This window comes from Zonotrichia leucophrys, chromosome 3, assembly GCF_028769735.1.
Source record: "Zonotrichia leucophrys gambelii isolate GWCS_2022_RI chromosome 3, RI_Zleu_2.0, whole genome shotgun sequence".
NCBI lineage: Eukaryota > Metazoa > Chordata > Aves > Passeriformes > Passerellidae > Zonotrichia > Zonotrichia leucophrys.
Genome location: NC_088172.1, coordinates 89890385 through 89906006, shown reverse-complemented (window position 1 = coordinate 89906006; position 15622 = coordinate 89890385). Strand labels below are relative to the sequence as shown.

Here is a 15622-nt window from a genome sequence, read left to right as displayed (position 1 = left end):
ACCGACCACCACTGGGCTCCAATGTCCTTTCAGGGAGCTGTAGAGAGTACGTACGTTACCCCTGAGCATCCTCTTCTCCAGGCTAAACACCTCCAGCTCCATCAGCTGCTCCTTGTAAGAATGATTTCCTTGACTCAGTTTTACTATCCTACTCTGGGCTCGCTGCAGCACCTCCATGTCCTTCCTGAATTGGGGAGTCCAGAACTGGACACAGCAGTTGGGGTGCCATTTCATCAGTGCCAAGTGTGGGGGAAGAATCACTTCCCCTGGTCTCCTTCCCCTGTGCTCCTGCTGGCCACACTGTTCCTGATACAGGCCAGGATGCCTCAGGCCTCCTTGGCCACCTGGGCATATGCTGGCTCATGTCCAGCAGCCAGTGACCACCACCCTCAGGTGCTTTTACTGGAGCCCGTTTCCAGCCACTCATCCCTCATCTTGTATCACTGAACGGGGCTGTTCTGGCCACAGTGTAGAACCCCCCACTTGGCCTTGTCGAACCTCAAACTATTGGTCTTGGCCCATCAATCCAGTCTGTCTCAGATCCTTCTGCAGAGCCTCCCTGCCCTCTGGCACAGTAGCATTCCCACCCACCGAGATATCAGGCCAGAATTTCCTAACGGTAGATTCGAGGCACCTCAGGCCAAGCCGACAGCAAGAGTCCGCAGGAGGGCACCTCCTGCCCCCCTGCCCATGGCTGAGCTTTTCCTCCCCCCAGCTGTAGGGGCAGCAGGGTCTCTCCGCAACACGGCGGAGGCAGCGCGGGGCAGGAGGAGCCGGCAGCGCCTCACGCCCGGCAGGGCGGGGCGGGGCCTCAGTTCTCCGCCGCCTCCGAAAGCCCGACCGTCCGCCCGCCCGCCCCCACAGCGCGGGGCCAATGGCTGCTTGAGGCGGCACGGCGGCGGCCAATTGGCGGCGGTTTCCCGAGCCCGGCAAAATGGCGGTGCGGTCGGTAGCGGGACCGGTGCGGTGCCGCCGTAGCGGCCGCCATGCCCAGTAGCCGGCGGAGGGGGCTGTCCCTCGGGCCCGCCGCCCTGAGGAGGCGCAGCGGCGGCGAGGAGCAGCTGACGCGGCGGCGGGCGGAGCCCCCCGCGGAGGAGGGGCCGGTGGAACGCGGCGCGGGCCGAGGCCTGCCCGCCGGGGAGGCGGCGGCGTGCTCGCCCCGCGCTGCAGGTACGGCGGGAGCGGCCCCTGGGGGCCCCGGCCCTGCCCGCCAACTCTCGAACCGCGGGGGAGGCGCGGCTGAGCCGTGAGGAGGGGTTGGTGCGGAGTAAATCTCCGCTCGCCCGGCTCGCGTGCCCTGGGAAGGGGCTGTTACTGCCAAGGGCCGGCTGAGCCAGTGTGCCCCGGGGGCCAGGCAAGCCAATGGTACCTGGTGTGCGTTAAGAAGAGCATTGCCAGCAGGGCAAGGCAGGTGTGCCTGCTTCTCTGTTCAGCCCTGATGAGGCCACATTTGGAATACTGTGACCAGTTGTCAGTCCTCCTCAGGACAAGAGACATGGAGTTCCTGGAACAGGTCCATCAGAGAGCTACAAAGTTGGTTAGTGGTTTGGAGAATGTTTTTCACGAGGAAAAGCTGAGGGAGTTGGACCTGTTTAGTCTTGCAAAGAGAAAACAGGGCACGTCATCAATCTGTGTAAATATCTAAAGGCAGGGTGCAAAGAGGATGGACCAGGCTCTGCTCTGTGGTGCTGAGCAGTAGCATAAGAAACAGGCAGAAACTGATGCACAAGAAGTTCCACTGTACGGTGACCGTGCACTGGGTTGCCCAGAGAGAGTGTGGAGTTTCCCTCACTGGAGATATTCCAGAACTATCTGGTCACAATCCTGTGGTATGTGCTCTGGGATGACCCTGTTTGAGGGGGAGTTTGGACAAGGTGACCCACTGTGGTGCCTTCCAACCTGACATATTCTGTGATTCCCACAGCAAATACTGAGAACTAACCGAGGAGAAGATAAAATCTTTGTGGCCGTGCTAGGCACTTCAGGGCAAAACATCCTCTAAGATGTTCCTCCCATAGTAATAGCATATTCTAAATTATTTCTGTAAGCTTTCACATCTACAGCATCATTTCTAAAGGGCAGGGGTGACTAACTGAGTTTCACTTAGGGTGTTTAGTTCACTTACTGATCAAAGGCAGCTGCAAGCAGGTTTTGTATACCTATATTCCTGCTTTTAATAGTCCTAGCTGGAAGAGCCCAGGGGAGGAAATATAGACAAATGTAGGTTATGACCCAGAATAGTTTGGATGCCCATTAAAATAGTAGTTTAGCTCAGAGTCTGGGTGAAAGACACAAAGCAAGCAAGAATACAAAATATTCTCTCATAGAGGTATACATCATTTTACACTTAATATAAGATTAAGTCAGTGAAAGAACTGACATCCTTGCAATCAGATCCTGGGTGGAAAGGTGTCAGTATCATGTAATTTTCTCTTATCTCTGTGGAGATATGATTGGCAAAGCTAAGAGTCCTGTATTTAATGTCTAGTTTTGTACAGTATTCCTGTTGTGAGTAAAGGAATCCTGGTGAGTGTGAACTTGATTTTTATTCTTGATGTTCCTAATGCATCTTCTTTTGCCTTGACCTGTTCTGTGTTTTAAGTGATTTTTGCCTCTTATTTGTTGTTTTTTAATAAAGATCCTATTTCTTTTTTCACAGAACCATGTTTACATAAAACACCAAAGAGATCATTGAGTAGAAAATCCCGAATACCTACTTTCAGCTCTCCTATTAATGACACTGAGACACAGCAAGAAATCTTTTGGGATTCTCATTCACCAGTTGCACACAGATTAGGTAATACTAAAATCCAGACTTCAGGACATCTGTTTGAGGCATGCAGTGGGGGTGTAGCAAAAGTTATAAATGATTTCTTGGAAAAAGGTTATTTTCTTTTATAATGGTTGTTTGATTTTACTTGCATTAAAAACCCATAAATTCTTCAATACAGCACTGAATCAAGCTCCCATGTCTACAGGTTTATTTGAATTATTTGAGATGTACTGCACTTCATAAACTGGATAGATAATTCAAAATTTTAAGAGGTTTGTTTGTTTTCATAGGCAATGGAAAAAGCAAGCAGACTACCAGCAGATGCGCAGTAGAAATTTCGGAAATTGTTAATCGTATTGCTCCTCAGGTAATTGTAACTTTCTAAAACAATGCTGTGCATGTGCACTGATCAAAAGAGAGTAGTATTTCAGCCTTAGCCTTGTTTTAGTTACAGTAGTGTCGTGATTAGAGTTGGGCTTGTAGAAAACTAGTTTATAGAACAGGATTGAATTAAAATAGTAAGCATAGCATTTACTGGTTGTTGTGTGAGTCACAGATGCTGTAGAAAAGGGCACATGAAGAGACTTGCAGCAGCTCTATTTTAGAAAGCTTTACTTTCAGAATACAAGTTACTGCCCTTGGTCTTAAGAATACTGTTTATTTACCCTTAATTACTCATCTGTTAAAAGGTAAGAGTTTTTTCAAATACTAGATTTACTTGGCAGTTGTTTTTAAGCATTTTGAAGAGTCTTGATTGACTATGAATTTACAATGCTGATTTTTGATGACCAAGATGAGAAATATTTTGTAGTAATATAAACATAGTAGCCTTGCTTCAATACTATAAATCATTCTCCTCTTTACCCCAGTATCTCTTGCCCTTTTCCTCTTGCCATGAACCTGATGTCCACAGTCCCGAAAGTCAAAACCAAAGTGGTGTTGCATTTTAAGTACAAGAAGAAAACATGTAATTCCTAAAATAGTTCTGTAGTATTTAGCTTGCAAAACATGCCTACTTTTTTGACAGGGCTGTTTAAAATATATTTACTGTTTAGTGTATTTGTGAGAAATTTTACTAAAAGAATTGGAAAATCATTGATAAGGAGTGCTACTGCATGCTTTTTAAATAATTACAGTTCTGCCATAAATGTAATCTGCTGTTTATATTATTTTTTAAACAAAAATAATTTTTAAAAACGTTAAATTTACTAAGAATAAGAGAACCTATTTAAAACAACCCTAGTAGTTAGTAAAGTTCTAATTACTTTTGCTGGCTTACACACAGCAATTTCCTACATCCCATTGCTCTGCCCTTCTAAACAATTCATCACAGTATTGTATCTCCTTCATTTCAGAATTCAAATTCAAGCCTGAACTTTGAAGCTCTGAAACAATTTCATTTAGTTTCTAAATGTCACTTAATTCTGTTTAAAGGCTCTTTTTGTAAATTAGTTGTAGTGGAAGAAGTCAGATTTTTTTTCTGTAAGCATACAGAATGTAATTTATTTTAAGGTCTCTAATTTGTTTGTGCTGCTTGCCTCAGCCAGCTCCTTAGTAGTATACTGAAGTAAACTAGATGGCTGCTTGTAACATGAATGTGTGTAAACCTGAATTAGACTACTAGACTTGCATGCCAAAAGTATAATTCAGTTATTTTAATTGAAGTTCTGCTTTAAATTGATATAATTAAAGTGATGCAAGTATCAGTGGACAATGTTGCAGTAATCTCACTTAACTTGTTTTTGCTCTTATCTGTGGTTTTCAACAGGTTTTATCCAGTTTATTTAGTTTAGCAACTTTTAACTCATGTAAGATGTGTGTCTAATCCAGTCTTTATCTGAAATCAAATTTCTAAATAAATTAATAATCAAATTTCTAATTTCCTGAATAAATCTAATTATTTAGGATGAAAAAGCAAGCTGTAATGAAGACTCCCTTTTAGGAACATGGATTGGTGAGGATGCTATTCCCTGTACACCTATAGTAGTAAAAGCTAGGACAAAGTTAAGTTGTACAAGGTAAGTTACAGTTTTTTCTCACTAATCATAGCTGGACTTTCATGAAGAAGGCTATGTGGTCTTCTGTGTATAGTGAACCATATAATTGTACATTAGCATATAGAATGCTTTTAACTGTGGGCTTGTTGTGTCTTCTTGCAGTGGGTGTATATTGACTGCATATTGGAAGCAGTGGGATTTAGTCATACCTTTGTAGTTGTTAAACTATAGAATGAGCAGCTCATAGGGTCATGTAACTGAACTTGGCCAAACTTTCTCAGTAGCTCTGACTTTATTTTCTGTATTTTCTTTTTAATCTAGAGATCTTAAAATAAAAAATCCTGAAGAGGAACTCATGAAGTTGGCTAAGGAGTTTGATAAAAATCTAGTAGAGTTAGATGCTGTTCAGGAACAGGAGAAGCTTGGTCACAACTTCATCCAGAGCACCTCAGAGCTTTCAAGTAATTCTAAAGATGAAATAAATACGAAGAACCAGAAATCACTCCTTGGTGAAGGATCTGAAGCAGATCCTACTGCATCCCTGAAACCAGTTGGACAGAGCACTGGCATCCCTGTGGCAGAGCCCTGTCAGTCCAGCAGTCAAAAGTCTGTAGACCTTGAGGCTGAAGTAGCCCTTCATGCTCTTTTTGACTCTTCTACCCAGAAGTGCAGTGGACAGTTGAGCCAAGGACTGTCAGATATTTCTTTAAATAATAGTTTTCATAAAATTAGAAGTACATTGGAGGAGGAGAATCTTCCTGAGATAGTTGAAGAGACACAGCATGGTAATTCAGAGGCATATCAAAAAGATACTCTGTTTGCAGTAGGAAGCATGGACCAGACTATACCAAAAGCTGACCACGCTGACACGCTGACCAAAAAAAATCCTCCTTCTTTGAAGACACAATTGGTGGCCTCTGCTAAGCTTGCTGGAGTAGTTAATGATAGCTTTGATGACTGGGATACAGATCTTTTGGCAGATGACTCTTTTGTGATGCAAATAACCCAAAATCCTGAACTGCTAAGTACTGAAGAACCACCACAAATTCCTGTAAATCCATTTGTGCATGATTTCAGTGATGCTAGCAGAACAAAGCAAAGAAGTAGTGGCAATTCAGTAACTCTTTTGGGGACTATAAGCAAATCTAACAGTTTGCAGTATTCACCTTTGAAACATTCTAATAAAAACTCACAACATGTAAAATCCCTGTCTTTACAAAAGCCATGTAAGACAGAAAACGCCAAGACAGAGACCAAGGCCTTGCATGGTAAATGTGATGTTAAACCAGATAAAACTAAATCTGTTTGGAAGAGTACCCAAAACAATGATTTGAACTATATTCCTGTTTCAGTGCAATCTGAAATGGAGAATGGAAATGAATCTACTAAGCCTAAAAGCGATGCTCTTCCTCTTTTTCCTTCAAGATTTAATCCTCATAGACAATCAGCAGGAAAACCTGGGAATAACACTCATACTATTTCCTGTCAGTCATCCAGTGTTTCTACCAACATGAAGCCTAATGATCTAACCAAAGTGGTTAACCAAGCTAATACAGGTCACTCAAATCAAGTTGAAGTGCCAAAGAAATGTCCTCTGTCATTTGATGACTGGAATGAAGCGAAATTCTCTGATGAGATACTAGGTATGTTTTGTGGATCCGATAATCCTTGGGATGCAAACTGTGAGGATGATGAATTGTTATATCAGGTGTGTGATGATATAGAAAAGCAAACTCAGAGCCAGGATGTTAAACAAGGAAATGAAAAAATTAAAACTATTCAAGGAGCTAGTATTAATTCCAGATCAAATGCTGATAACAGTTTCCCAGCATCTAAACAAGGACTACCCGATCTCCTCTTGGTGCAAAAAACAAATGCAAAACAGGAGGCTCTCTCACTAAATGATGCCTGTAGGAATTCATCAAAGACAGTGCATGGGCTGGCCACAACAGGTCATGTCATGAACTCTAAGAACATGTCAAATCCTCTGACTGTGATCTCAGGTCCTTCTGTGGAGTGTAAATACACACTCCCTAAAAACTGTCATCAAGATACTTCTGAAGATACTGCAAAGACTGTTTCAGGGAAATGGTACAGGTCCAATTCTGTGCCAGCAGGAGAGACAGGTTCTGAACTAAGTCCTGTTAATGCAGTAAATATTTTTAGTAGAAAAGCACTCGACTGCTCACATTTCTTGTGTAATGCGGGAAAGATTCCAAGTAGCACCTCTAGTAACAAAACTTCACTTGTGCATTCAAAGTTTAAGTTCAAAAAGATTAACAATTCTCAGGGTGGTCATCATGTAGGGTCTGAAAGTTCAGGGAATCATTCTGGCATTGGAATTACTCTGCAGGATTTGGAAGGAAGCAAGAATCAGGTGAATGTCACTTTGCACCGCAAGCTTGACAATAAGAAATCACCTTTCAAGAGGCATCTTTCAGAGTCATTTGCACAGACTACATCAGGTATTTGTCTTTATTGTATCACTGTTAGACCGTTTGTTTCCTTACTGTAGTCAGAGTGTCAGAGAAATTAATACTGTACTGCAGCTTAAAACAGGCTTCAGTGTTCATCTATTCAGTTGTGTTAGCAGATGTTCTAAGGAGAATCTGGACTTCATTTTCTCAAAAATTAAATTGTCTTGATGCATATCCTGAATTCCTGTCCTTCAGGACACCTGTTTCCCTTCCACTTCTCTAAATACCTGACACCGTCTCTCTATAGACACTCAGGTTCCCTAGGATCAATTATAGGCTGATGCAGCACTCAGCATACTATTTTCTTAAACTGTTACTTAAAATACTGGTATTTTGATGCATAGTAAAACCCTAGTTAATAATGGGACAGGGGAAGAAGACACCAGGTGATATGGAATGCCAGTTTATAATACTGTACACCTGGAATTTGGAACCTCAAATCACTTGATACTTTTCAGAGCTCAGCCTCTATTGTTTGCTCTGTGGCTGAAATTGCCAGTGAAATATTGTTGTGTTATCTAAGCACTAAGATGCCCTTTCATCCAGAAGAGAGGTCAGTCACTTCTTTATTGCCAAGAGACCATCAGTAATATTCCATGCTCAGTGTTACTTACTGGGGAAATGGAGAACCAGTCAAGTGCCAGTCAGTCTTATTTTTTCTTGATCTCACAGCTTGGCAAAGTTCTAATCAATATTCATTCTGATAAAACATGCCTTTAAAAGTGTCCTGTATTAGCCTCCATTATAAAGAAGCACTGTTGCAAAAGCAACAAAACAATCAATTATTGAAGAATGAATATTTTATCTGTTTCTTCCTCAGCTGAGAGGTGTATAAATGGAAAGTAGCAATTTTGGATTATAAGGGGAAAAAAGCAGAGAGATAGCTAGTTATTCTGTGGAATGTTCTAGAGACTAAAGGAATGAATGAAGATAGCATAGATTTTCTGTACAGATAAACCATAGCTTTCTTCATCTTAAATTTTAAGGGAAAGGGCGTTAACAAAAAAATTGATATTAAGTGTTCCTTTTGAAAATTGCTATTTAATTTTTCATGGACGCTTTTTTGTGAGAAGCAAATATACCCTTTGTTCTATTTATTCACTTGAAATATTTATTAAAAATACATTAATTGGAAATTGGTGTATAAAAATGGTAAAATTATTTCATATGTGCAAGGAGTGTTCCTGTTTGTTCCAGTGAGGTCAGGATTTTATAGTATGGGAATTCATAGTTCTGTAACACACCATATAAAATGGTATGCTTAGCTATCATGTTCTTGTCTCCTTTGCCAATTTTTATTGCTACTTTTGACCTTTTTTCAACCTATCTTGTTTTATTTGTGTGACACCTGTACTGTATGTGACCCCTGTATCTATACTATCTCCATGTTCATATCTCTGCCTAACTCACTAAATTGTAGAGCCCTTTTCACTCTGATAGCCTTAATTTTCTTAACCCATCGCAATCTCCTGTGTTGACTCTGATGTCATAAGGTTCATTTGAAGGGCACCCAAGTAAAATTTCCTTGAAGCAAATGTGTGCATCCCAGTGTTTTCATTGGGAGGGAGTAACCAGTAGCGCTACAAAGGTCATGCATCTTGCCCCCTTCCTGCCTAGGGGACAGGATAGATGAGCCTTTCTTAACTTGGGTGCCCAGTGTGTCAGAACAGTGTGCTCCTGCCATAGATCTTCAAAAACTGGAAATGGCTAAGTTAAAATACGTATGGAACAAACCTGAAGCTCCTAATACATATTTTTTTTTTTATTTACAGTGTCTGTGGTAGAACAAAAAAATAGAAAATGTTCTCAAGAGGAGATTGAAAGAAAAAAACAAGAAGCTCTTGCACGAAGAAAGTCCAGAACACAGGCATTCTTTAAAGATGCTTGAACTTGGAGTGTATTTTGTCTGTGGAGTAAGCTTTTGGTAGGGAAATACTGTAATGCTGGAAGACACTTTTTGAACTCTGATCACAGCTATTGATGGCACGCATTTTCTGGTTTTGAATATAAAAAGATCTGGAACTGAACTATAACTAATACTCTGGAGGTACTTAGTTTAAATTAAAAACAATCAGTATAAATGTGCAGTCCCAAACTACATTCAGCTAGATGAAGATTCTGTTGAGTATCGCCTGAAAATCATGAAAGTATTGGTATACTCACATAATGAAGGTGTCAAAAATAGACTGGTTGTGTTTTGGCTGTGTTACCACAGGTATTCTAATCTACAAGAAGACTCTCAAGTACACACAGACTAAGAAATACTAATGTTTGCTCTCAGGTAGAAGAAAGTTTTAAAATGTTGGGTTAATAACTACAATCTAAGAAACTTCCAACATCAGAAAACTGATGGAAATGAACAGACTTTGGAAAATGTGCTCAGTTTGTCCCTTACTAGGGGTAAGAACTGTACATTGAGAAGGAAGAATTTATTACAGAATTTTCATTGTGTGAAAAAGTGCCCTGCAGAGGACATGGTATATTCTTTTAAATTCCTTTCAGGAAGAACTTATAAATATAAATACCTTAAGGAAATTAAACCACCTTTTTCTAAAGGCACATCACCAACCTAATTAAAAAAGGTAGCCTATGCCATTTACGCAATCATGAGCAATACGTAATACACCAGGTGAAATCTCAACTATGCATCAGTTTAGCCATCTGAGTTGTACATATTCTCAAACAAAGGCTAAATTAACAAAGGTTAAATTATAAGAATGCTGTGTCATGTCAGCCTAAGGGTCTGATAGAATTTTTGTTCTGATAGATGAGTGTAGGGCTCAGACTGCAAAAACTGCTTCTGGGTAAGCTGCAAGATATTTTTCAACTGAGAAGTGTTTATATGTAAACATGTGACACTGTGAAAAGTGACTGTAATTTTTCTTTGTAAATAAATAACTAGGAAATGTTCCTCCAAAGGTTGGGGGAAGCTTTTGGTTTCTGTAGTATGCCGTTTTTGTAACTCTTGAAAATGTAAGTATTGTATATTTGTAAGTCATCATTAAACTTTTTTTCACATTTTTCTAGTCTGTTTTTGAAAATACTCTACTATAGAAACTGGTAAAAGGGAGTGAAATGGAGATTCCATATGGGCTTTACCTGAAGCCCTCATTTGGTAATTTCCCTAATTACTCGATACCTCAGTTTTCTACCCATAGTGGTGACAAAGAGCTTCCTTTGATCCATTTAAGCTAACAGTCCTTCATGGACAAACTGTTTCAACACACAACCAGCTGCAGTGCAGTCCTGAAGTATTTACCTGGGTTCTGTTTGCTTGTATTAACCACTGTGGGATCAGTGTCAGGTGATTAAGGCCACCAAAGCCTGTGCAGGTGCCCAAGTAAGCGTTACAGTCTGTGGCTGTAAGTGCCTCCCCTGCTACTGTTGAGCAATATATGATGAATTGGACTCATTTACTGATCTGACTGAAAATTAACCCAGAAAAACATTTTTCAGCTTTTCAAAGAAGTTCATCATAATACCCTCAACAGCTAACATACCATGAAATAGCAAGATTTTGTTGTATCATCAAGCCTCTGCTGGCAGTTTTGTGTTTAAAAGAAGATTTGCATGTCCATATGACAAATAAGTGTAAACCCCAAACAGCAGCTATTGGGAGAAATTTGATTTATCCAGACAATATAATTTGCTCTGTGTATCTGAGGTATGCTTTTCTTAGTTTAGATTCTCCTAGAACACTACAATCAGGTAACAGGCCAGAAGCCAAGCAAAAGGCAATGAGAAAAGGCTACTACCACCAGTATTAAATATGAGAGTTACAAAAGTGGCTTTTAAGGTACTGATACATGAGAATGTTAAATTGAGAAAGATAAAAGAAAGGCTTTTGCTACAACAGTATTCAGCTTAACCATCATTCCCTTCCCAGTATGTTTCCCTAGATACAATTCTGTAAAGAAACCAGGGTAAAGTTTTTTTTCAGGAATAATTTTGTTAATTACAATTTGAGAAGATGAAAGGAAGGAGCTATTGTAGATGTTGAGTATTTTTTTAGGAAGATTTCATTCTGTGATTTGAAAGGACTGACTTTTAATCAGGTTTGAAATGGGGGTAAATAATGGGGGCTAACCACATTATAGTTCCCCAAGTTCTGCATGGAAATGACACAGCCTGAATGCTGTCACTGTGTGTTGTTGAGCATACTCAGAATGTTTAAAACCAGCTAACTGCTGATTTTCTCAGCATTCACAATAAAAAGGTCCTGGAGCTGCCCATCTAAAATGCCACCACTGCTCTGTCCTTGAATATACTAGCTCACCCTTGATCATCATTGTCAGTGCTGTAACTTAAGAGTTCAGTGTATGACAAGGGGAATGATCTTTCCATGGAGCATGTGGAAAGAACCCCTTGCAAACTTTCCAATGCAGTGAGACTCCAAAAACTCCATTTCAACCAATTGTCACTTCTTACCCACTCAAGTACAACATATGTGCTGCTTATTTAAACCAAATTTAAAGAATCTGCTGGTCAGTGTGACACATACCAATTTTGATAGTGAGGTAAATGCAATTTATTGCCCTCTGCTTTTAAACTAATCATGACGGAGAGACTTTGTTATTTATTTGTTATTTATTTTACTTTTAATAAGTGCCTATTTTTTGACGGTGAGACAAACTGACAAAGTTTTTTGGTCATGGCCTGACTATCCCCAAATTGCCCTGCTATGCCATCTCTCAGTTAACAAACTCGATAGAATTACTTCTTTTTGTCATTTGACTTGCTTTGTCCCCTCACTACTGAGAAAGAAAGTTGAGCAGCAGGCTCATGACCCCACAGATTTTATAGGTTGTGCTCAGCATCCTTTGTGCTTCCTGGTGGGTTCTGGTGGCCCACTAGTATGCCTCAGTTATGGAGTCTTTTGACTGATTGTGGTAGACAATAGATCTTCATTAGGAAAGTATCTACATAATTTTAATTAATACATATGTACACTTAAGAAGTTTAGTATTTCAATAGCTGGCATTTCATTATGAAGCCACATCTTCCTCCAGGCAAAAAAAGTCCCATACAAATAGTAATAACAATCTTAAATCCATTCTAAATTAAATTATGACTGTTTTCTTAAGCACCCATCTTCTCATTCAGAGCATACCAATTTTTTATGTCAGTAGAATTATCAGTGAGCTTAAATGTAATGTAAATGGAATTCCTGTATGTCGCCATATCTAAGTATAATTTTTATTCCACAGATATTGATGGATTTCACAATGAGTGATGTTGCTTGCTAAAATCCAAGCATTATCTTTCTCAAGTAAAACCTGTAGTGGATTTTTTCATTTCTTTTAGGAAAGGCAGATACAATCAGGAAGAGGATCTGTTCACCATTATTCTCCATATCTGTATCTAAAATTCTACACAGACATACATTCACACCTTTCCTCTTCATGCTAGGGAGGGATCACATTTAAAGCATTTGAGAAATTTGGTAATACTGGGGTTTTATTGTGTTAGTTATATCAGATTTTCAGAGAGGCCTGCATCCAGCAGCTCTTCAAATTTTGGCCTATAAGGCACAATTAATCTTGGGGCTGCAGTTCAGGAACAGCAATGTAATCTTATACTATGTATACCACTTATTACATCTAGACCTTTATACCCAGAGGAATAACATAGATGAATTCATTGATTTTATCTTCTTAAGCCTAAAAAGAGCTACAATTTTTCAGTAAAGAATAGCTGGAAGCAGGAGATAGTGACCTAAATAGTAGAATTCCTAAGATAAAATAGAAGAAAATGAACACAAATGCTTCATTGTTTGATAGCTGTATTGTCTGCAACACACTCCAGTGAATCCAGTGTTTGTGGAAGAGGCCAAGGCAGATATAATCTGTGGAGCTAAAAATGACAGCCTGAGTAAGTGGCCATCAGAGATGAAGCTGGAAAGACTCTGGCAATTGTGCTGTAAATCATAACTGCAGTATTTGTTCACAGCTCTGGTTTCTACATGTACTGGTGGTTTTGCCAGAATAGTCAGAAAAATCCTGCCTCCTAAAACATTTAAGGATATCTAATGTACTGTTCTTATGCAACTAAATATAAATTTCAGTGACAGCTGTCTGGGTATAATGTCGGTATGGAGCTGGCAGACCATTAAGGGCCTGATCCTGCTCTTGCAGTGAATTCCTTAAAGCACTGGAGGTAAGGGGGTGACTCAGCTGAATAAAGAATCAAGCCCATGCATTTCACTATGACAAGTAGTTCTTGTCTTTAGCAGTAGCATTTATCAAAAATATTATTGATTATGTATTTTCAAAGTTTTTTGGGGAAAAGGTTGCATTTACACATACCTTCTAAAGACCACAATTAACAGCTTTCACCTCAATGTGGTTAAAAGAGGTGAAGACTAAAGGATTTATAGATTTATATTTAAATGAAGGTTGTCTGCTCTTTGCAGCTTGTATTCCCTAAAGGAAAAACTTGATTTAAGTTTTAACCCTGGGAAAATAGGATCTGTGTAGACATGGAAATGAAGTTTTGCATACACTGCCACACTCAATGGACAGAGGAGATCCAAATAAAATATCATATTCTAACTGATCATGGCAAGTTAGGTTTGCGGTGTTGTACTTTCTTTTGGCTGAGCAGGGGGGATTGCTTACATGCCTCAAGCTGAGCGTACATCAGGCAAGTTTTGTAGCTCTAGGGCCAAGTGTCAAAGGGTATTTAAGCACCTTAGGAAGTTACTCATGGTGAGTCACATTGGCCGTTCAGAGGGGTATAATAAAGAGCCCAATGAACAGCTGGTTTTGAGTATCCTAGTAGATATTCACTATATCTACTTAGCTGCATCTTTGGGTGTTAGAGGGCTTCAGAAAGCTGAAGTGTGACAGCAAAAAAAAAAAAGGACATAATGAGGGACAGAAAAATGTGTTCTCCAAGCCATGAGTAAGCGTTCAGAAACAGTAAATGAAGTGTTAACACTTCTGTCATGGTTTCACCCCAGCCAGCAGACAGGCCCCAGACAACCACTCCCTCACTGCCCCACCAGCAGGGTTAGGGAGAGAATCACAAAGGTAAAAGCTGGAAAACTCCTGGGTTGAGATAAAGACTGTTCAATAGGGAAAGCAAAGCAAAACAAGGAATTAATTCACTACTTCCCATGGGTAGGCAGGTGTTCGGCATCTCCAGGAGGGCAGGCTCCCATTACGCCTAACAGTGACTTATGAAGACAAATGCTATCACTGCAAATGCTCCACGACTTCCTCCTTCTTCCCTCAGCTTTATGTACTGAGCATGATGTCAATATTGTCTGGAATATCCCTTTGGTCCGTTGTGGTTACCTGTCCTGGCTGTGCCTCCTCATGCACCCCCAACTACCTTGCCAGCATGGCAGTACAAGAAGCAGAAAAGGCCTTGGCTCTGGGTAAGCCCTGCCCAGCATAAACAAAAACATTTCTGTATTACCAGTCATGTGCTTAGCATAAATCCAAAACTCAGCCTCACATCAGACACTTTGAAGAAAATTAACTGCCCCAGCCAAAACCAGCACAACTTCCTTCACCGATAATGACTTGCAAAGGATCATTTTTAGAAAAAGTTCTCTCTCATGTTCTATATCAAATTCCTGAAATATGCTTAGAAATTCAGATATTTGAATTCCTGACTTTTTGGTTGCTTCTTTTAGGCTATACTGTACCTGGATAGGGACATTAGGGATAGATGGTTTTGTAAACTCTAATGCTGTAAAAGAAGACATCATTAACTGGAATAGCTACTTCTTTATTCAACTTGAATAGGGTTAACAATGAATAAATGACCCTGGATTTTACCCTATTTTCCACCTTGCTGAAATTGCAGCATGCTTACTTGTCCTGTGACTTCGATGTACACCATGTATCAGAAGTGACAGTCAAACCAACAAAGACCTCACTGTATCCAAGATACAGTGTCAAAAGCTTTCAAGATTTTCTCCTTTTTTGGAATTCCAGATTGCCAATCAATAGTAAGAAAGGAGAAGAAAACTGTGCCTGTTTATGGGCTGGGAGTGGAGTCTCACAGGCCTATTTTCAATACAATTCTTTTTCTAGGCCAACCTCTTTACAGAAGCCTGCTATCCATATCTCATACGGACATTTTTGAAACTCTTTGGGGCTCTTTTTTTCTCTTTCTCTTTTGTAACTGTAATGCGAAAATGTCTGATGTGATGTGCTATGTAGTTCTAACTAGGAATCTTGTCCTATTAAAGCTTTCACAACAACCAGACTCCTGCTCCTTTGTGGGAGACTGGCACAATCTACTATTTCAAATTTACATTTATTTTTAGTTAGGTCTCTACCTCAGATATTTTCTTCTTTGTAAGTCATGCACTCCCAACATTTCAGGATCCCAAGTTTGACGTGCTAAAACTGTGCAGTCTG

General features: G+C 40.1%; 1 protein-coding gene across 1 annotated transcript; it reads left to right on the top strand.

Moving 5' to 3' along the window:
• The first annotated feature begins 916 nt into the window (after positions 1 to 916).
• On the top strand, positions 917 to 10254 carry ETAA1 (ETAA1 activator of ATR kinase). Its single transcript, XM_064709206.1, has 6 exons — positions 917 to 1170; positions 2660 to 2797; positions 3064 to 3140; positions 4679 to 4791; positions 5092 to 7235; positions 9020 to 10254. The coding sequence occupies exons 1-6, from the start codon at positions 987 to 989 to the stop codon at positions 9133 to 9135; spliced, it is 2772 nt and encodes a 923-aa protein (XP_064565276.1). The 5' UTR covers positions 917 to 986; the 3' UTR covers positions 9136 to 10254.
• The last annotated feature ends 5368 nt before the right edge of the window (positions 10255 to 15622 follow it).